The following is a 22,154-nucleotide window of genomic DNA, read 5'->3' as shown; positions in this document are numbered from 1 at the left end:
CCAGATTTGGTGAGACAGGGAGGTTTTCATGGCAACAGTGCAAGGAAGTGAAAAGGGTTTCTTCACAACAGGAAATAGGATGGAGTTTACCTCAGGGGATGGAGTTGAGAAAAACCCACCTACACTCAGTTTACTAATCTCCTGAGGCTGACATGAATCTTAATCATGTGGAATTTTTGGTTTGCATTACAGTGACCAGCATCAAACAGAAGTTTGTGAAGATTAAGGATTCAATTTTTTTACCTTGCTGATGTTGATCAGAAACTGGATGTCCTAATTTTAGCATTTTATTTAATAGTCACTGCTTTACATGCATGAACTCTAGTTACTAATTCCCTTATTTTGAAGAAAAAAAAGTATAGAGGTCTCATCAACCTCATTTCCAGCAGCAGCAGACAGGTGTTTTTGGCAAAAAGCTCTGATAAACCCACTGCACACTACCTGCCCACCACCATACAGCAGACAGACAAAGGTAGCGACTAAAGTCGGTATATTCGTTGTTTATGGTGAGTTAACATGAACTGTCCATAATGTCCAATGGTCACATTTTCTTGAATCACAGTAAATACCTACTGGAGGTGAAAAATTGTGTGACACTGCCTGTTAGCTTGTTGCTGTGGGAAGCGTCAACGCTCACAAGCGTAGTAAGTAGCTTCTGTGTTAGCAAGCCATGTAAGCAACCGACCATTTTCTCCAACAATTTGTGACTCTATGACTTATATTTATTCAAAACTGTAATCTTGGAAGCCAATGTCAAAGAAGTACCCCAGAGTCTGCAATAATGATCTTCTGTTCTGCAGATATTTTTCACCACAGCATCACTGTTTCTTTGTCAGTATTTTGGCAAATGACTAAGGAACTTTCAAGGAAATGTTGCTGTAATTTGCAAAAGGTTAAAATGTTAACATTTTTAACGATTCCCTTTTTTATCATAGCTGGTCTGTTCTGCGTTGCCTGCTATACCATACCATATACCATAATTCCTTGAGAAGTGATTCGCTTCTTCCATAGAAAATAAAAAGGCACAAAGTTCTCCTTGCAGCGCAGCACCACAAAGCGAGGCGAAACTTTGCTTCACGTTTGAGCTGAAGGCTCGGTTACTGTTCATGTTCAATAAGTGTGTCCAGGTGTTTCACAGCAGTAACTGTAGAGTGAACCTGCCAATATTCTGTATATTCTCCCACAGATTTTCATTCTTGTGATCATCATGGGACACTTGAACTCCCCACTGAATGACAGACTAATGAAATTCTTTGGCTGCAGCTCCTTATGTCAGGGTGAGGCAGATTCCATTACTGGCTTTACAGACTGACATCCCAAACACTGTTGAGTAAAATCCCATCCCACATTGGTCTAAGCTTTGGTAATATTCTTTTCATATAGCTCCCTTCATATGTCTCTCGCTCTCCTGTCTCAGATCAGTGGAGTTATTAGTAGAGTAGAAGGCATGAAAGATAGCTGTAAAAATTAGACAGCTGTACCAACTTATCCAAGCTCCAATAGATAAATTCACTTAACTACTAATGTATCCAAACAGCCCTCTGATGAAGTGACTGGCATCATATGTAAGTACTCTGAATATGACTTTAATGAAAGCACCTGTCACTGTTTTTATTCAGCTTTGAAGCAAATGATTCAGAAACTTCCCAAATGTCAAAAAACATCAACCAGGAAATCTTTTGAAAACTGGGTAGGTTCTGCTGTAGAAGTTGCCTGCTTCACATAATTCGTAATCCAGCCATTTAAAATATGTCCACCACATTGCCATTTGTGACAATGTGGTGGACATATTTTACAGAGGTATTATCAAACTGCTGTACAGTGCACTGAAATTGAGCCAGCAGCGCCAAGCCTTTGTCATTATTTATTGGACAAGGCATTTCCATCACAATTTATATGAATCTTTACAGATATAAAACTTTTAGCTTCAAGCCTGCATAAAGCCTTTTGTGGAAATGTTATCTAATTTTACCATTGTCGGCCAGCTTTTTAAATTCAATATGCCTTAGTTAGCATGAAAATAGGTGAATGAAACCTTTTTAATAAGAAGAAGGCATTTACTGGAGACTTCATCGGATATTCGCATAATTGCACTGAGCTGCATCGAGTATTGCTGTGCATGTAGCCCCTGAGAATAAAGGAAATTATCTTGATTATTTCTGTCCTCTGCATATCTCATCCTAGTCATCTCTCTGCATTGTTAAGCTGCTATAATATGTCTAACTGAAGAACTTTATCACTGGGAAAGAGTCCAACCAAGTGCTTGTGTCCATATAGTCTGGCAGAGCACTGGGATGAAGCACTTGTGCGGTAAGAGAAAAAACGCTACGTTAACAGAGGGTTGACTACAACAACAAGCTTGTGTAGGGTGATAAAAGCACAACACTCACCAGCAACATTCAGTATCCGGCCGATCTGCTCCCACAAATGGGCTTTTCTGACAAGTCCCGCCCCATCGAATATATGATTGGTTGCCTGAAAAGGAGCAACAGTGACGACACCAGCGCCTTTCTGTAAAAGTTCAGAGTTTTTCAGCTAGAAACGCTCGGAGGGGCCATGCAAAAACATTGGAGCGCTCCGAAAAAAGACGCTAGATGCAGCGCTTTTTCTCTAGGCGGCCGCATGCTGCCGTATACTGCTGCATACTCTCTCCTCATTGGGAACAATTGAAAAAAGACGCTATATGGACACAAACCCTAAACCTTCTGTTCTTCACCCAATTTAGGAGTCTACAATAAAGTGTTGAAACTCAGTTTTTTCTTACAAGGAAAATCCCCCCCCCCCATCCTCTTACACTGTTATGTATCATCAGTTTGTGGAGTGCATTTCAGAGGTAGTTTGTGATAAAGTGTCTTTGGCATCCCCATTTCCCCTCAGTCTGCCTCATCTACTTCTACTTCAGTTCTCCATTTCCCAGAATGCCTTTCAACAAGTGGTGTAAGCTTGTTGCCTTCAATCTCAGAGGGATTTGTGATCAAATAAATATATTTTTTGCACACGAGCTGACCACTCTGTGAACGCTAGGCTGTGTCTGCTGCCTCACCCTTGCTTAAAATGCCAATTGCCTTGTAGCTGCATTGCATTCTGGTCCGGTGGGTCTACTGTGGGTAGAAGAAAAGGTATCTCTTTTTCTTCTATGACGGATTTCTCCCTGTATGGTTGTTGAATATTGGTCCAAAATGGTGAGATTCACACTAAAACCTGAAGTTTACAATCACAAGCACAATTTACAAGGTGGCTATGTCCTTTCATTTCTGATCACATTCAGGCCTCAAAGTGACATTCAAATGAACTTGCTAAAATTGAATCTGCAAACAGCTGCTGACTATTTTTTTATAGATAGGACTAGAATAATCTATAAAAAAATGCAATCAATATCAAGCACACACTTTGCCTGTCCTCAGGTGTTGTACAGCACACAGTCCTCCCTTAGCGTCTGCTGCTGGGGAACTCAAGGGCATTGTCAGCTTTATCAGCACCTAGTGATTCATCAGGCTAGTTGGTAAATAAGATATGCTATCAGGTGCTCCTGGTGGCATTGAGGGCCCATGTCCTAATCAATAACATTCCAATTCTTCACTGATCTCCTTCTCTGATTAGCCGTACTAATCCAATACACAATGTTGCTGTCTATTACTGAGCCAGGACAAAGCCTTCCCGTTAAGACCGCCCTTATCTGTGGTTTTGCGTTTATTACTGATATAAGGCGGGCCTATGCCAGGGGCTATAGCGAGGACATCCTCAGGCTCTTAATTGTAATCCACTTGGGCCAGCAGATAGCAAGGAGATTCCCCATGGCCTGGCAGCGCTACAGACAGTTAAGTGTGGTGATTGTAGTGAGAGGTAACAGAGACAAAGTAAGTTGAGCTAAAATGGCTTGTAATTTTTCAGCTCCTTTAAATGGGAATGGGAGATAGTGGCATGGCACAGATAATGAAACAGGTTAAGAAAAAGATGGGTGGGGGGCTGACAGTCAGTAAAGAGCGGCAATAGCAATGGGCACTTACTGACATGGGAATGCTGATGAACAAGACGAGCCTAATTTGAGTTAATGAATATTAAATATGCATCACATTTCCCTTTCAAAATGATCTGCGATGAGCATAATGGATGGAAGAGGAAATTAATGTGTGTGATTCTCAAATGATCATGTTACACACATTAGTCCATAGACCTCTGAATTATACGGTCCACACTCTGGGTAGGGGAGGTAACTACTATTTTTTTAGGTCGCTTCTTTTTTAAAGCTCTACCTAATTGGGAAAATTCCAGTGAATTCAACTTTAATTACATCAAAGCTCATATGAGTAGGACCCAAAAAGTCTCACTTTGTAGTATAGTGTACAGTGTAAATAATCCCCCTACACATAGGGGTTTCAAATTATTCCTCTGAAGCCACCTCAACCTCTAACAAGCTATAAATATAAGGAGATAACTATTAGTGGTTTTAAAGTAATTTCAATGATATAAACTTGAATCTAGAGCTAAAATGTTTTGTCAATTTATCGGTTAGTCTATCAACAGAAAATTAATCAGCAAATATGTTCACAATTGATCAATCATAAAGTTAATTTTCAAGCATAAAAGTCAAACATTCTCTGGCTCCAGCCTCTCAAATATGAGGATTAGCTACTTTTCTCTGTTTTATGTCAATATACATTGAATGTCTTATGGACTGGTTTGAAAAACAAGACATTTGAAGATTTCCCCTTGGATTCTGGAAAATAGTGATAGACATTTTTCACTATTTTCTGACATTTTATAGACCAAACACATTTGATTAATCGAGAAAATATTTGGCTGATTAATCAATGATGAAAATAAACATTAGTTGCAGCGCTACTTAAGTGATATTAAAGCCCCTATGTAAAAATTCTGACTTTGACAGTAGTATTTATAATAGTATAAATAATCTACACATAGGGGCTTTAAAGAGTAACTTTCTGGTTGAAAGTTTCAAACCTGTTTCACTTCAGGTTGCCTCACAAATGTGTGTGGTTGGGTGTGGTCAGCAGTGTGCTTTGTGGCACTTGTAACCACACCCAATGGTGATGTCACTGTGTGCTGGAGTACACCTGTACATCACTGCAGCAGGATGAGACGTAAAACCACTGGAAAACAAGCAAAAACAAGATTTTCAGGGGGTGTTAAGTTACTCTTTAAAATATTCCTCTGAAGCTGAAAGACTGAAAGACCTCTGGGAAGCCTGACTCCCACTTTAAGAAACTATATCATAATAAGCCATTATATCCATTAGTTTATATTTATCCATCGCATCAGTAGAACAGCTGTTCAATAGGAAAGAAGATAGTGAAGGTGATTGGACTTACACTCAACACGTTCACAGGTGTCCTTGAAACTATTCCACTCATGCAACAGAACTATACGATGTGTTTTCCTGCTTGAGATTAAATACTGCAATTGAAAACACAATGCTGAATTTATTGTTGCTCAAGACGTTAAGAACTGTAAGCACTCAGTAATTTCAGTATTAGTCATGCACCTTTAGATTACTCACTTCAGCTTCCCATTACATGGTTTTAAAGCTACAATATGCTTATTCATAGTGTTAGTCCTGCCTCAGCTGGTCAGGTTTACACCCCAGCACCTGTCACTCATGTTGAAGAGCAGTCTTTATAAAAAAAGCACCCAGCCTGAGGTTAAAGTAACAGGAAGTTGTTGATGTGGCTTCACGGTATTTGGTGATGGTGTTAGTTCACCAATAGCCATGCCTGTGGTCATTTATAAAAAGATTTATAAAAGTCCCACCCACAGGCTAGCTTCTGTCTCACAATGTGGTTTCCTGAAGAGGTTATTCATCCGTTTTTTCCGAAAGGCCGAGGCACGGTATTGGTTTGGTATTCCTATTCATATTCAAACTTAAAAGGGTATCTATCACAGAACAATGATTATTTTGGAGCATTCAACATTGCCTCTCAATTGTGGTTCAGTGTTTTGTCTCATTCTGTATTAGCTTAATTTACACACACACACACACACACACACACACACACAATAAATAATGACATTAAAGCTCCTTCTTCCAACAACAGGCCTTTTTCATGGCATACACATTTTGTCATAGCAGGAAAAGCACAGATGTAACAAATAACATTAACAATGTCTTATTTCCATTAAGTGTTACAATAAGCCATGACAGGGAGCCAGCATTCACAATACCAGGGCCTTGGATCTGGTAAACCTAAATGGAATGCAGTACTCTTCTAATTAGTTAGACATGTGTTTTTCCTGCCAAGACATTTTAAAATGTCTACTGTGACTCTCTATCAGAGCATTTGTTACACTTTTGAGGCTAAACGCTTTCTTCTTGAGTTTTTTTGTGGTCCTATAGAGTTAATTTACAGACTGCGGTGTCTTTCCCCCTTTGTTGAAAAAGAATGACTCAAAGCACTGTTTAATTATAGTATTTGCACAAAGATAGCCACAAGAGTATCACAGTAGCATCTCGACAGAAAGATCAGGTTTGAGGACAACTAACGCTGTGGAGGAGGCGTCTCACCCATTTATCACATTTATCACTATCATCTTCTGTAGCATGGAAACAGAAATATTAATAGAACCATCCTCGTGCATACAACTCAGAGTAATGTCTTAGTGAACTTGTTATTATTGGACATAATTGGATTATTAAGCGCATGTGCTTTTTTGTTTGTGTGACTATTTTTGCTATTGTCAGAACCAGAACCGGAGAGATTGACTTGTCTGTCAAACTGGTGAGAACTTTGACAGCCTGGGATGTGTACGAAATGGTGTTCTTTAAAACCTGCTAAAATATTGAAAAAACGACAATACAGTGTGTTTAAAGCTGCTCGAATTTTTATATTGATATAGTTAAACTCTGCATCTCCCCTCAGCACCTCTGCGTTTTAGCGTCTTTCAGCTCATTGTTTGAGTTTTCCAGCCTGCAACTTTACTGTTTTGGTTCAGTCTCATTGCTCTCATTAGTCTTGTTTCCTCCTGCAACAGGCAGCGGGTTTCAGAGAAAAAGCTCTGATAAACCCACTTTACACCACCTGCCCAGCACCAAGCTTTGTCAGCACACTGACAAAATTAGCGACTAGCTGGTGAACATAGTGGAGCATTTAGCAGCTAAAGAGCCAGATATTTCCCTCAGGAGTTTGAAAATAGAACTGAAAGACTGAATATTGGACTTAGTTTCAGGTAGCCATTCCAAATGAATGCTAATGTTGCTCAGTATCTACTGGATGTGTAAATAAGTAACTGTTTGCTAACACCATCACCGTAACAACTCTATAGGGTGCCAAGGGTGTCAATGTTGTGTTTACAGCTTGTCTACACAAAAGTGTTTTTGTGTACACAAAATTAATAGAGGACAGACTTTCTAGAATTAGTGTGATTACAAATCAGTAAGATTTTGAAGGTTTCTTAAGGAGAGACTGGATTTGACATGCTGAAAGACACTATAGCACTAGCACAAGTAGGGGAGAGGCATAAAGTTAGCAAACTGACAGTTTGCTAACTGACTTGTAACACAAGTTAGCAATACCATATCTATCTAAAGTTTGCTAACATTAGCCACCATAAGATAGTGGTTATACCAGACAGTAGGCTGTGGCAGCAAAACTCCTGAATGTATTGAATTGAGCAAGGGTTTCTTAACTCCTTATGAATTCAGCTTTGAAACTGTGTTATTTGTTATTTTTAAAGGTTCCAGAGTCTCACTTTAATTCTGGAACCAGAAATTTCAGATTTTACTTTGGTGGTTTGTTAACACAGCAGCTGCATGTTGTAGCCTTGAGGCAAAGCAAGCTTTTGGTACAGTTTCTCACTCTTATCTGTCAAATCCACTGATTAGCTTCCCTCCTGCTGGATGCTGGATGTTGATGTGGCATATGAAGTGAGCTAGCAAATACCACCAAGTGAACTTCTCCTTGTACTTCTCCTCTGCACACAGAACAGCAAACAACTGAAGTTCCAAATTTCATTTTGCCATTATCAAGCTTACAACAATTTCACAGCACAGCAATCACACTATAATGAACTTGCAGAAGCAATTAAAGCCTCTTTCCTGTGGAGGGACCTTCATGAATACAAGAAAGACGGCTTTCTCACAGCCTCTAATCACAAAGCATTCCAGCCGAGGTGTCACATTGGCTTTGTTGTTTGCCAGAAATCCCTTCAGGAGGCCAAAGTCAGGTCCTCTAATCAACACGCTTCCACCTGACAAAAACTAATGAGACCTAATTGGTATGGCACACCACTGCTTCCCTCACACTTCAAATCATAACCTCAACCTGAAACTCAGATCAGAATTTGTTGAACATGTATTGGCTGTAGACCTAGTTGAAACAGTACTCACACATCATTTTAAAGTTTCCAGCTGGTCTAGCCTGAGGCTCCACATATCTCCTCAGTGATTAGCCTAAGTCATGGTCCAAACATAATTACTTAATGCCTTCTCAATTTAATTTCTGAACATGAAAACAAAAATAAACAGAGTGCAACTGGGCCTTAAACCAAATGAACAAAAAGAATTGCAAAAAGGAAGTGCAAATTAGGCTTAAACCATGATTAAAAGCATTGCAACAGCATTGAGAGCCAAATCAGGTTTATTGCGGCTTCTAAAAAACCCTTTAATTTTCACAGCATAACATTTAATATGCCTAATAAGAGGAACAACAGGCCAATAAAGCAGGTGTTCTGTTGAGACGGATAAAGAGAGGAAAAGTCATGTTCAAGCCACACTAGCTTATTATCGTAGGTCTCTTTTAATACAGTAAAACAAAATTTAAAGGGGTAGTCCAGTGATTTATTATTGCACTTCCATAAAGTTGGGGATCACAAAAAATACAGACTGGTAAAACAAAATGGTAATAATTGGTGCAGCAGAGGCCAAGTTAACCTGACTTTTAGTGTCTATTATGTGTCAATCATCAAAAAGACTAGATCCTAGATTTCCCATAATGCAACGTGGTAGCATCTCATTAGAACCTCCCTGCCTGGTTAACACCCATGCCTTTCAAATGCCATGTCTCAAGTTTGCAACTTTGGCTTTCTGTTATAAATGTGTGGTCTCCAAGCCCTAGATGAGATAACCCTGATGATATCATCAGAGTAATTTTTTCAAACATTGGAGTACTCCCTTCAGAGTCATGGAAGACATTATACAACTGTTTTCACAGGCTGAGTAGGACTAACTATGCTGAGTAAACTACACTTGTTTTGTAAAATGTCCCCTTTAATATATAGATTTTCTATCATACTTTTGCAAGTCAGTGTTGTGGAGCTAGCTTTCTCACCATTTCTAAAATGGGACTTCAAAGTTAAAGCACTGTGCCAGAAATTCTTTTCTTTTGTTTTGGGAAGATCCCGGTCATGGTTGTAGGACACCAATGACTGTTGGTAGGAAACCAGCAACAAACAATGATCTCCTGTGTCTAAGTCACATGCTTTGTTGACCAATCCATCCAAGAGTTTTTTGAGGGCTATAAAAACATCATGCTACTACCGACTTTGCTCCTGACAGAAAACAGAGGTCCAGGTCAGGTAAAAGTAAAAATTGGTTGTTTAATATATTTGAACAAAAATGACTGATGTTGTTGTTTCTCTTGGCAGGACAGTTTTGATTCACTTATGAACCTCTCAGATTGGACCAACTGGGAACCGCTGATTTAAAGAAATTTGTTTTCTTAAAGGCCCTGAATCCAAACCAAACCTATTTTCTCAATCAACCTACCATAACGGATGGGGTCCCACATAAACGCATTTTTTTCTGTTTAAGTTAGAAAAGTTTTGGGGTATTTATAATGAGAGATTTCTGTCTGTTTTGACTGTGCTCTCTTCACTGGTTAGAAGTGGGCGGGGCTCAGTTGGATAAAGGTGATGTCACAAATCTCTGTGCACCAATCAGAGTTTAGCAACATTTGAATCAAAATATGATGACAGTTGTCAGGTTGCTTTGTTATGTTGCTGGACTGGGAGTGTTAAAATCCTAAACAATAACTATGGATGAGGCCATATTGTGCTTTTTTAAGTTTTCCCCTCTCCTTTAGTGTGTTATATAGCTTTTCGTGTATGTAAAAGGTCTGCAAAGCCCAAAGTCCACACCTTAGGGAGTTACTGTCTCCCACAGAAAACACTGCTCCTGACCAGGCTGAAATGCCTTGTTTGTATTTCAGCCTTTTCTTCTGTTACTTGTCTATGTCACTATGTAACATGCTATTTTTTCCCCCACCAGCTTTCCTCCAGCACTCCCTCTGATTGGCTAGTACTCATTGCTTCTGCTGGTAAGGTTGGTTAAGGTTAGGGTTAGGGTGAGGTTAGGTTTACGGTTAGCCAATCAGAGGCAGAGTAGGGGCAGGACTTGCTGGAAAGCTGGTAGGAAAAAAAATAACAACGCCTATGTAACATATTCTAATACATTTGCATAATGCCTGTCTAGCAACTGCCTAGCGACTGACAAGAGAGTGGGCCAGCTGACCAATCAGAGCAGACTGGGCTTTTAAGGGAGCTAAAACAGAGCATTTCAGACAGAGGGTGAATAGAGGTACTGCAGCAATGTATAGTATGAGAAAAATAATGTTTTTTGAACATTAAAGCATGTTAACTTATTCTAGTAGGACCCCCAAATAAAAGTTATGTTATAAAGAAATATAATAAAAGTTAATAAAATAAAAGGTTTTCAGGGGCTTTAAACCAGATGGGGGCATTTTGACAAATAACCATTCGTACCAAAGTGAGCTTTTGACTTGCCAAATTAGTAAAAATATTTTGCAGTTTTCATGCCAAATTAAAAGGTATGCAGTCCACAATTTAATGAAATTCACCACCCAGACTAATGAAATTCTTTCAGGTTAAGCTCTTTAAAGGCAGGGAGACCCATAATATATACTCACTGGTAATGAACTCTAAGGTAGCTGCCCTTAAATTAAATATTAATTTAAAAATGTTATTTAAGAGCTGAAATATCAAATACCTACTACTTTATTTTTTTTTAGCTGCAGTCAGAGAGGAACTACTGGTGTAACACTATTTCATTGAGTATGTGATCATAACACAAAAGCTTTTGAAAAACAGTCCTATCTGTGAGTGACGACTCATGTGAAACTAGCTGAAATTGTGCTGATGTGGTCCAGTATACCCCTCCATCTAGCACTGCAAGGAGTTTTAATAAGCACACACTGCACATATTGCTCGACCCAGCTATGATTACTGAAGCTGTTCTGCCTTTGTTGGCTTTTAGGCTTAAACCATCTGAGGCCACACTGATATTCTTATTGAAGGTCAGTTTAAGTAGCTGTGGTCAGGACCTGAAACCATTTACATGCAGAGTTAAATGCTACATTAATGCATGATGAAAGATCTTTCCTGTACTTTCAGTGAGTGAAGAAAATCGAAATCTGTATCAAACACAGAATGAAAGCCTGTGGCCTTCATACACTTTCCAAGGACACTAAATGACACATGCTTACTGCAAATGTTATTGTATTTTGCTGCTAAATTAAAACCTCATGCCTCACATTGTTGGTGAAAGCAGGTGTTAACAGAGAAAACAATGCCTGCACTCTTCTATTCCTTAGTGAGAAGTTATTATTAGACTGTTTCCACAGAGGATTCAAGTGAAGAATTTAACTGAGATATAGACTATTTTTCTCACCATTTTTTTAAATTCATCCTGGCATAATAACATGACTGTTCTGTATGCATCATAAATATTCAATAGTCAGTCTTATCAGTTGGTTCCTTGAGTGGACCTGCATCTGTTTGCATCTTTCCACTGACTTTGACTGTATTCATGTCACCTCAATATATCGCTTTGCAGGGAATAGAGCATCGACATTAACCACAATTTGTTTGGAAATCTGACTTTGTGACCATCTATAGTGTTTGGACAATGTTAGTCCAACCGAGTTTAGACATTTGATCTTCTCATCCAGGCATGTTTGTTATTATTCAGGTCAATGTTATGGAAATATGGATCTGCTTGAAAAGCAAGGAAATTAAATAAAATTAGAAATAAATAGCATTTCTGTCAGTTTGTTTTAGTCAAATTTTGTTAAAGGTGCATCTACCTATCACTAGTGTTGAATGTTTTTCCTGTGATTTTGAAATAATTGCTTCCCAGGAATATATCACTCTTTTCCAAAGAAAACTGGAATTTTTTACAATACAGTAAACAAAGCTGGACTTCCTACACAGACGTATGAATAAGTACTCATAAAACAGTTATTCATTCTATTTTACATTTTGTTTCTCATTTCTGTGGATATTGAAACCACACTGATGAAAGCCAGAAAGCTGAAAATGTTTGGTAAATTGATTAAATATCTTTTTGCTGAACAGTTCTTCTTAAAAGTACTTTGAGGAGGAAAAAACACAATGCCAACCAAATATCCTCTTACCAGTTACCAAAGTCTGAATGATTCCATGGAAGGATATGACCATCTTAATATTGCTGACCTGCAATGGCAGGGAACTAAATGCATCAGTTTCAGTGTGTTATTTCTGTGGTTTGAGGAACAGCAGAGTTGTGGTTGGATGTTTAGTTGTTTGTTTGTTTAATATTGGGGTGAGCCACCTGCATTTTCATTTAGAGATTTTGCACTCCATTTGTTCAGACGTATTCTTAAAAAAATCTTTTGCCACACAGCTGGACTGTAATCTGCCGTTTTAGCCTTTACTTTACCATAAACATAGCATGTCAAGGTGAACAAGTACATGCTAAAAATCCAAGGTTCCTGGGAAAAGGGAGTACATTTTCATGAGAATTCAACAACCACCATCTCAGTTCCTGGTGTCCAGCACTGGCTGTGACCATTCTTTTATAAATCAAACCAAATCATCAGCTGACTGTTTTGTTACACCCTTGATGGCTGCAAAACCTTTCCCTTATATTACATGTTAGCACTGGCTGGAAAAGGCCACAAAGCTTTATCTCACCAGTGTTGAGGTCCTTATACTCCTGGGAAAAGTGCTCATTCTGGTGCACCCATTCCCCGTTGCATTTGAAGAAGATCTGTAAGGCGGGTGCGGCTCGACAGCGCAGCTTAATGGGGTTGCTCTTGATGATGTAGGCGTCCTCTGGCTCCTGGATGAAGTGCGGCAGGGTGCCCTGCACCGAGGGTAGGGCATCAGGCTGAGCATCCCCCGTGGCACCTGCAAACAAACACCTCGGTTACTTCATCATCCCACGTCTTTTTAAGATGAACAACACTGAAATGAGCAATAGTTAGTCTGAGAGAAACAAGGAAAAACCAAAGCCTTTTTAGTTGGATACACAATTTAGCAGTGAAAAACACTTTCAAGTGCATTTTACAGTATAACTTAGAATTTAAAATGATTGCTCAGTGGACAATGCTTTGGATTCCCCATTCATCAAAAGCTAACATATTGTAGTAAGGCGAAGTATACACAGAGTACAATTCGTCCCCCATTCGAGCAAAACTGTTCTCCTCAGAGCAATTTGCAGATGAATGAAATCAGAGCAGACCAAGTGGAGAGGAATTAGGAGAGGACTGATTACCCAAATTGTGGCAGTGGAGTCTGAATACATCTTATCTCAGCCACAAGGCCTGGATTTTGGTCCACACAAACAGCCTTTGTGCTGCCGCCAATATGCCACCGTCTTTAACAACAATTCACAGCAGGTTACCCCCTTTCCTTTCAGTATGGCGAGCACTTGGCCTAGTTCACGACTATTGTTTGTCATGACAGCTCAGTTATCTAAGCACAGTTTTGGAAACACCGATCTGAGAGATTGTGAGAGCGTGACTTTGTATACTGGATTTCTTTTTTAGTTTGAGGGTAGGTCTCGGCCTCACATGGCGTTCTGTGCTTGCCTCCTCTGGGTAAAGCACAGAGGGCTCTGTGGGCGGCGACAATAAGGAACAGGATGTTTGTGCTCCTGCCATCCCCGGGATCCTTCTCAGAATTACACCTCAGTCCCATCAAGGCAGCTCCAGCTAAGCTATTCAGTGCCGTAAAAGCCCATGAAAGCTATTATGCCCCACCATCAAATCCAATTCTGTCCTCTGAAATCGAATCGGCCCTCTCACCACCTCTCTCAATCAATGTTGTCCTTGTTAAATGGGTAAATGAATGGATGCAGGTGTAAAGAGAGGCCACACATAAAACAAACAGGCAGGGAGGTGAATGAATGGAAATAATATGCTGACATTACCTTCTGGAGAACAGGTAGATGTCTTTATCATATTGCTACTACACATGCTTCCTTTAGCCATTCATACCACCATTATACCCTGTTTTCTTTTTGTTCAATACATTCTGGAAAAATGAAAAAAGCAATGCATTAACAGGGCTGCTACAAATGCATTCTGATAAAATCCTCCATTAGCTGGCATGGTCAGTTACATTATATGTTAATGTGTAAACATTCATGGCATGCAAAGAGATTTGTTCTGTGCTGTAAAAGCAGGTAAATGACATGGAATTATGGGTGAAAAGTAGCGAATAATAGGTGTGGAATTCACAAATTTCATTTACTTTCGTTACTGTAATGAAGTCGTTTTCTAATTGCACTTTTTTCAGTATTTTTAAAAATCACTTGTACTTAAGTCTTTTTTTATTTCAAGTATTGTACTTTGCTACATTTCAAGTTGCATCCATTACAGAGTAAAAACAAAAGTCACATGAAAAAGATGATAAACTGTGTGAGAATGGAACAGAAGAAAGGAGCCAAATCAGCAGCTGCAGCAGAGACAAGGATGCTGGTCATTTAAGTTTAATTTGAGTGCAACATTCGCTACACCTTGTGTGACAGGTGTTGACACAATTTGCCACAAACATCACTTCTTCCAGAGTGATAACTCAAAACACAAACACACAATCAGTGGAACTCACTCTGTACAGTGATCTCTGATAGCCATTGAGGATAAACGAGGGTACAATAAATTAATTTAGAAATCATAGAACATGTTTTCCACAGGTTTGGCAAGTACTACTGCATATGTAAAAAAAAAAAAAAAAAGTTGTATAAGGCCTTTTGTGTCTCCAGGGGGAGCTGTGTGAAGTCTGATAGACTGCCTCAAGTGATGTCACTTGAGTCAGCCTTGGTTGGGTCTGAAGACTACAAGTTTGAAAAAGAAAGAAATCTGGGGGTGTGGAGTTAGAAAGAAGTGACAGATCTCTGTAGCTCCTCATCTCTGCATGAGACTAGTGGCCTCGAGGCTACATTAGCAGCTGCTAGCATAACAAAATCAAAACAAACCATATGGTGGTTGAGTTGCATTGTGGGTAATGTAGGTGCCAGGTTCTGGTTCTGCTGCATCGATTTTGATCCTTTCTTAAAACTGTCCATCGAGAGTCCGACAACGTTATTTTTAGTGCAATGCTGAATTGGTGCTCTTTCAACAGTTACACAGCTTTTTTTTAGACTCAGTGTAGATTTACAGTTTTATGTTTTTGAAGGTGAGGGTCAAATACAAATCATGCTTAATTTGATCCATTTTAGGTACATGGTTGAAATATTACATTATTTTGTATATTTTGGACCAGCTAAACTTATAAATAGAAGTATCAGCAGTATAAATGAAAGTCTACCAACTTCCTTTCTACTACTGTCCTCCCGTTGAACTAGTGGCACTGCCATACAGAATAAAAGACTATTAGGTCCTGAGAGTCACAAGATCAGAATAATGTCTGAGCATAATTCAAATGATCTTCATTCCCTATTTATAGGCACAGATAAAACGCCTGAAAACCATGTGCTTAATGACCATGTTGTGTAGTAACTTTATTTATGTTTGTATGAAATATTTGGATCAGCTTTTTATTTTATTGTGTACCAAATACATAAAGTTATTTTATGTTTGTTGTCATGTTTAAGTCAGTACTATTCAATACTAGTCAAACTATCCTGATAAGACCCTCCATTAGGTGGCATAGGTTACATGTTATGTTAAAGTGTAATCATCTGTTGCATGCAGAAAGATCTTGGTGTAAAAGTAGGTAAATGACATGGGATTGTGTGGGACAAGTGGAGAAAATGGGAAAAACACTTTACATACAGGTATGACTGTGTAATGAGAAACGTGATAGAACACTCAACACCAGCAACCATAATCAGTGAATGACAGGTTGAAAACAGTACTGCAAGCAAATGGAGATTAGATTATTTCTTGCTGATATATTATGGTGGATGAGTGGGATGAAACTGGATGATGGGTTCAGGGACAGTATATGAAATCAATTCATTATTTCTATCTGTGCAGAGGAACTCGGGCCAGTGCACACATCTGATGCAAAATTGACTCCTGTCAGATTTGTAATTTCTTTCCAACCCTGCTTCCACCCATATTGTCTTTTGTACATTTACAGCCAATTACGTATTCATGTCATACATGACATTTAAAATACAAACCACAATGACAAAAGAATATGCTGTGAAGAAATCAATGTAGCGATGATTTCCTAACGTTTGAAATTCACAGGCAGCCCTGCAATTTGAGCCGGAGTTTTGCTCTCAGGGGGGACGGCAGCCTTTCTTTGTCCATATATATATATCACCACATGTGGAGGCAAGCCATTACATGAGCTACCACCAGCTGTTTTCCACAGACACGCTCAGGTTGTCTTCATCTCAGCTCTTTGCTGTATGTAAATTATGCATCCTCTGCATCAAATAGAGCTTGTTCTTTTTTTAACTTTCCTTTTTTATTACATGGAACAGTTTATTATGACACCTTGCAGGTAATTATCATCTTTAGGCAAACTGTTGGATTTTCAAAGAATGTAAGTACTTTGTCTAACCTGGTGCAACCTGTGCCTTGTCAACGTGTATCTGTGGGAGAGCTATATTTAAAAGAATGTTGCTGGTGCCCGTCTGCACACTGTGCTGTGTCTCTGGCAAACTTTCTTCTAAAAGAGTAATGTTTGTCTTGCTGAGCTGCTTATCACGCATCATCTTTTCACAGCAGATATTAAGATCTGACTATTTCACCAACTATATCACCAGTAGAATTCAAATTTAGCGATATAAATATATAAGTGGAGTGCTTACAAGTGGTGCGGATAAATAATGGCTACTATTAACTGTAATGCAATTTCGACGAAACAATGAGCATTAAATCTACTTTTAAATAACCCTGTGAAAAGGAAGGAGGATAATTTGGGGGTTGATTACAGCAGCAGCCAAGAAAATAACATTCACACAGTGGTCTCTGTCTATTTTATGTTTATCATTTTACTGTATGTTATGGATTTAACTGAAGGATTACATACTCCTCAGTTCATTGGGAGGTTTATGAACCTTCACAATACCAGTTTAAAAAAGTCAAACATGCATGATGGTCAACACAGCAGCTTTATTAGCTCCTGAACAGTTTCCATTTTAGAGGCTCACACCTAAATATTGCCAAAGACAGGTGATAAATTAACAGTGGAAGTGACAAGGGACAAAATCCACAGTCCTCTTTCTGTGCAAAAATGCATTCTAAAGTTCAGCCAAAGCCAATATGAGGCTTCATAAGTCTGAGTTATCCAAATCAAGGCGATATCTTCCAAAGTTACAGACTTTTCAGTACAAAAGTCCCTCCTTGTGTTTCCAGGGACTGTATTCCCTTGCTGAGCTGCAGTAGTTGGAAAGTAACCCAGCGACCAATAATGCTTTCAGTGTACATATGGGCATGTGAGTATTGGTTTAAGATAGATTTGCCAAAATGTGAATAGCTTCCCTGATGGTTTTCTCTAATATTCTGCATTGCGTCCCATAGTATTTTGTATACTGTATGTGCTGGTATGGATTTAGACAGCCTCTTTGCATCTCTTATGAACAGAATACTCAATTTCAATGGGTAGGGACTCTGTGCTATGCAGCCAATGTGCTAATCCTGATTACTAAAGTACATAGTGTCTTAACCACTGTTGGGCAGTAATGCATTACCTAGTAAAGCATTACAGTAATGTGATTACTTTTCCATTAACAAGTAGTGTAAGGGATTCCAATTTGAAATTCAGTAATTACATTACAGATACTAGTCCCTGTAAAGCTCTGTTGCTTTGACATTTAGAGGTCTGCTTGTTCGCTGTCTTACTGGGAGTTAGATGAAGGGCTGATATCAGTTTGGTCTCTGTGCCTTCAGTAGAGAGACTGGTCAGGGTTGTGCTAGCTTGGCGCAGGGGAAGGGGGTGTGCGCACGGTGTTGGCCTCTACCAGCGGTGGAATGTAACTACGTACATTTACTCAAGTACTGCAGTTAAGTACAAATTTGAGGTAACCGAGTATTTTTTCAGTGTGGTACTGCTACTTTTACTTATGTAAAAGAACTGAGTACTTCTTCCACCATTGACAAAATATAGCTCCCAGTAATTCCAAAGATTCTTTATTTACATGTTGTGTGTTTGTAGGTTTGCTAACGTTAGCAACTCGTAACTATACATTAGTGAATCATCTAGCATTTGTTTTGTTTAGTTGAAGGGTGCAGCTTTACTGTGATGTCGGGACTGCTGGAGAGCTGTGTGCAGTCACCAAGGCTAAGCTAGCTGCTAGATGGTCAGTACATCCCTCCAAGTTGTAGTGCTTGTTGAAACCACAATGTCTCGTTTTATCTCTACATGTGTGAAATACAGAATGTGTGACGTGTAGGTGTGGAGAATTTGGAGTTAGTTAAAGGCACCTTTGACGGCACTGTGCTGAGTAACAAAAGTAAAGTAACTAAGTAACCAATTACTTTTGCTGCTGAGTAAGTCAAGTAATGTATTTATGTTTCAGTAAGAAATGTGTAAAGGGTAATTGCTAACAGTTTTTAAGTAACTTGCCCAGCACTGGTCTTAACTACTGTATGTTGTTTCAAAACATGTTCCAGTGGTTATGGATGAGTACTGAAATGACGTGAATGATGGCGGTAATTCCCAACCTTTGGGTCATGACAAGTGGCAAGATGATTTACAACAAAGCAAAAAAAAGTAGATTTCTGCTACACAATGTTAGGCTTATTTTTTTCATATATTTGTCTTGTGAATCACTGGATAATATTACTTCTTCAGAAAAATCACTTTTTGGTTGAACTAGTCACATTCAGTAGACTTATACAACCTGTGATGAGGGGTTACATGTAGACATTGCTTCATTTTAAGGGGAAATCTCAAAACGTTTGTGAACCACTGTGCTATGGCCTTCACAGTAACCACATCACAAACCAGGTGAGATTTTGGAGCAACATGTTAAACAGCTCTCTCCACCACCTGAGCCGGATTATCCATATGGCATTGGGTGAATGCCCGGGGGCACAAGCCAATTTGCCGTGCTGGGAGGGGGGGGCACCAAATAACTAGGGTGCTTTCACACCTGTAGTTCGGTTCATTTGGTCGGGACCAAGAGAATTTTTTTTTACTATTGCATTTTAGTTGTGGTACGGTTTGTGTGCACACTGACTTTTTACAAACGAACCAAGAGGAGTAAAAATGAAATATACAGACTGACTGACAGGTAACTCATTAATTGGACAGTTTGGGCGATTATCATCCTGCATCATCAGGACCCACGTGAGGAAATCAAACTGACAGAAGATTTCACTTTAATGCTTCTAACGTGTATATTATGTTATTTCTCACGAGGAAATAACTGATTATAAGCATTATTAGTATTATTAGACTGCAAATCGACTGCATGTTATGAATAATGGCGCAGAGACAGGACAAAAAGGAGGCGTCTTGTACAGTAATGATTATTACTCTGGGATCGCTGTCACACCCTTTTAATGGATACAGTAGGATACAAGTACAAGAAAATATGTAGGAAGACCATTTTACTAATCAACCCTCCTATGTGGCATAAGTAAGCCCTATACCTTCGCATTTCTGAGTGCTACAGTTCATAGGCCTACATTAGCTAGCCATAACATTTTGTGTTTTACAAAGGCGAGAAGGAAACTCAGGTGTTGTATCTGTCGTTTCTGACCAGGAAAACGTTTTAAAGTCAAATCACTACACAACAACACAACAACCATAGTTTCTAATAGCCTACACAGTGCAATACATTGTCTCAATGTCCTATTCCCTGTATCTTTATATCACCTCACCTGGTGCTCTATGATCATTCAGCTGTTGAAATGGTTGCTTGCAGCAGTCGTTATTGGGTTTGCCTTAAATGGTATATGGGTGTGATGATTTCATTACACATACTCTGTAATGGTTTTTCATGTAGGCCTCATACAGACCATTTATGATGGAAATAATGACATTTAGCATGATGTGTTGCATTGGGATGTCAGTTGCATTCAGATTTATAATCAGTGTAAGGGCTAGTATGGCATTTGTAGGCCCATGTCTATTTTTGGTGTTAGGTTTTTTAGTTGGTCCTTACGTTTTTCTGTAGTACATGTGTTGAGTCTGTTCTTTAGCTATAAGTTCATGTAAATCTATGGTCTTTATACCCATAGTAAATTTCACTTCCACCACCATCATCAAAACACCAAAAGAGAAAACATCTTTTGGAAGAATGCTGTTCATTCCTCCCATATAGTTCCAGAAACTTGGAGAATCAGCTAGTTTTAATGAGTTCTGAAACCTTGACACAATTCCAAATCTCTACAATGACATCTTTATTTTAAGCTTCCAAAAAAGCATTAGATTCATATGTTAATTTCTACTATTATTCTTAAGACTTTCAAACCACAGAGAATTACTGTACAGTATATTTGAAAAACAGACGCCACCAGTAATCACTCTGATGGACAATTTTATTTTATTAAAAATCTTTTCTTTTTTTGGTTGTTAGCCTGTTAAATACTGATAATGAATGTCAGACACAGAAGCATGAATGCCAGTACTGACTACAGATCAAGGAAACAATTTTACTGCTTTCACAAATTCATATGGAAGCCTGCTAATAAAACTAAAATTGTTCAACCAGAGAGAAACACTGCTTCAACATAATTTAAAGCACTAACACGTTTAATGGTTGGGGCATGTAATCCTCCTACATCCAGTACCTTCCTTGCCGCTACTCTAATCAGCTAATTGCCGCTATGATGAATAAAAATAGTCTGACACTGCCAAGCCCAGACGAGCCTTTCCTTTCACTTTTTTCACATTGCACAACAACTAATGATATGCCATGTCCTTTCCTCTTAATGTTCAAACATTCAGCACATTCAAAGGTAGAAGATAATTGGAACAAGGTGACAATCCACGCTCCATAAACCTGGAGTCGTAGCGTTGGCTGCTCCACTTGTGATGGATGATCATAAATATCAGCCTTAATGAAGGAAATGACTGCGGCGCCAATAAGTCACTTATTTCCTCATTACGCTGGTTAATTTTAACACTGCCTCTAAAATGGTCCCTCACCCTATCTGCTGCCAGTCACAGGTTTCCACCTGACTTAACATGAGGCTCAGTGCGGTGGACCTGCAGCTGATAAATGCCCTGGGTATCAATCTGCATACAGGGACACAGACGACATGGTGCTGGTACTGTCGGCTCAGGCTGGCTGACAATGCCTGGGAGCCAAGAGACCATGTTGAACAAAAACAGATTCAAATCAACAATCTCTTGTTGACATGCCAGGGCAATAAGCACTACATGGCCTGTTTGGATATGCAAGGAAGGATTGAGGCAGTACAGATTTTAATGATGGAGTGTACAGTCATGGAGCTTTAAAAGAGCAGCTTTGGACTTTTGGAATATTCACTGCGAAACCATTCCTTAGGAAACAAGCTCTGCTAGCGAACCCTAGAGGAAAGAAAGTATTTTTTTTGTCCCTGACTGCTGTCATGTTGACGTAGGGGTGCACAAACTACACAACTGATCTCAGACAAGGTAGTGAACTGATAACAAGACTAGAGAGATCTGTGACTGGTGTGAATGAGCACAATAGTCAACAACAACCAAGCAAAGTTTGTGTCCACTACCTCCCTTCTTCCCTGCCCCCAGTTTCTTGTTGCTGCTCCCAAGGTGCTCAAACTACAAACCGGTCTGAAAACTATCATAGGAACTGGGACAATTCTCAAAGAGGTAAAGACGACCCATTGCAACGGATTCTGCTCAGGGGTTTTTGCCTCAGATCTAAAAAATGTGTTGGGGCAGGCCAATTGTTGCAAAATTCATCAAGTTTGCACAAGGGTTTAGGTGTTTTGTGTACAAAGTTGACATTTTTGTGTGAGGGTGGTGTAAAAGGAAAGGTCTCAGAGTGCTCAAAATGGAAAGAGTTCATC

At 39.2% G+C, this 22,154-nt stretch overlaps 1 protein-coding gene across 8 annotated transcripts in view; it reads right to left on the bottom strand.

Annotated features, from left to right (window-relative positions):
* Positions 1–22,154, bottom strand: part of unc5db (unc-5 netrin receptor Db) — a 336,214-nt gene that overhangs the window by 94,920 nt on the left and 219,140 nt on the right. For 7 of the 8 annotated variants that reach the window (XM_044196320.1, XM_044196322.1, XM_044196321.1 and 4 more), the window contains one exon: positions 12,922–13,137. In XM_044196320.1, coding sequence (XP_044052255.1) covers positions 12,922–13,137 — 216 coding nt within the window. Of the gene's footprint in view, positions 1–2,390; positions 2,609–12,921; positions 13,138–22,154 lie in introns of those variants that run through there. The other variant, XM_044196327.1, reaches the window with a different exon arrangement.

The sequence above is a fragment of the Siniperca chuatsi genome, linkage group LG5, assembly GCF_020085105.1.
Source record: "Siniperca chuatsi isolate FFG_IHB_CAS linkage group LG5, ASM2008510v1, whole genome shotgun sequence".
NCBI classification, from domain to species: domain Eukaryota; kingdom Metazoa; phylum Chordata; class Actinopteri; order Centrarchiformes; family Sinipercidae; genus Siniperca; species Siniperca chuatsi.
The sequence above is the reverse complement of the archived record's forward strand: the minus strand, read 5'-3'. Positions and strand labels throughout refer to the sequence as shown.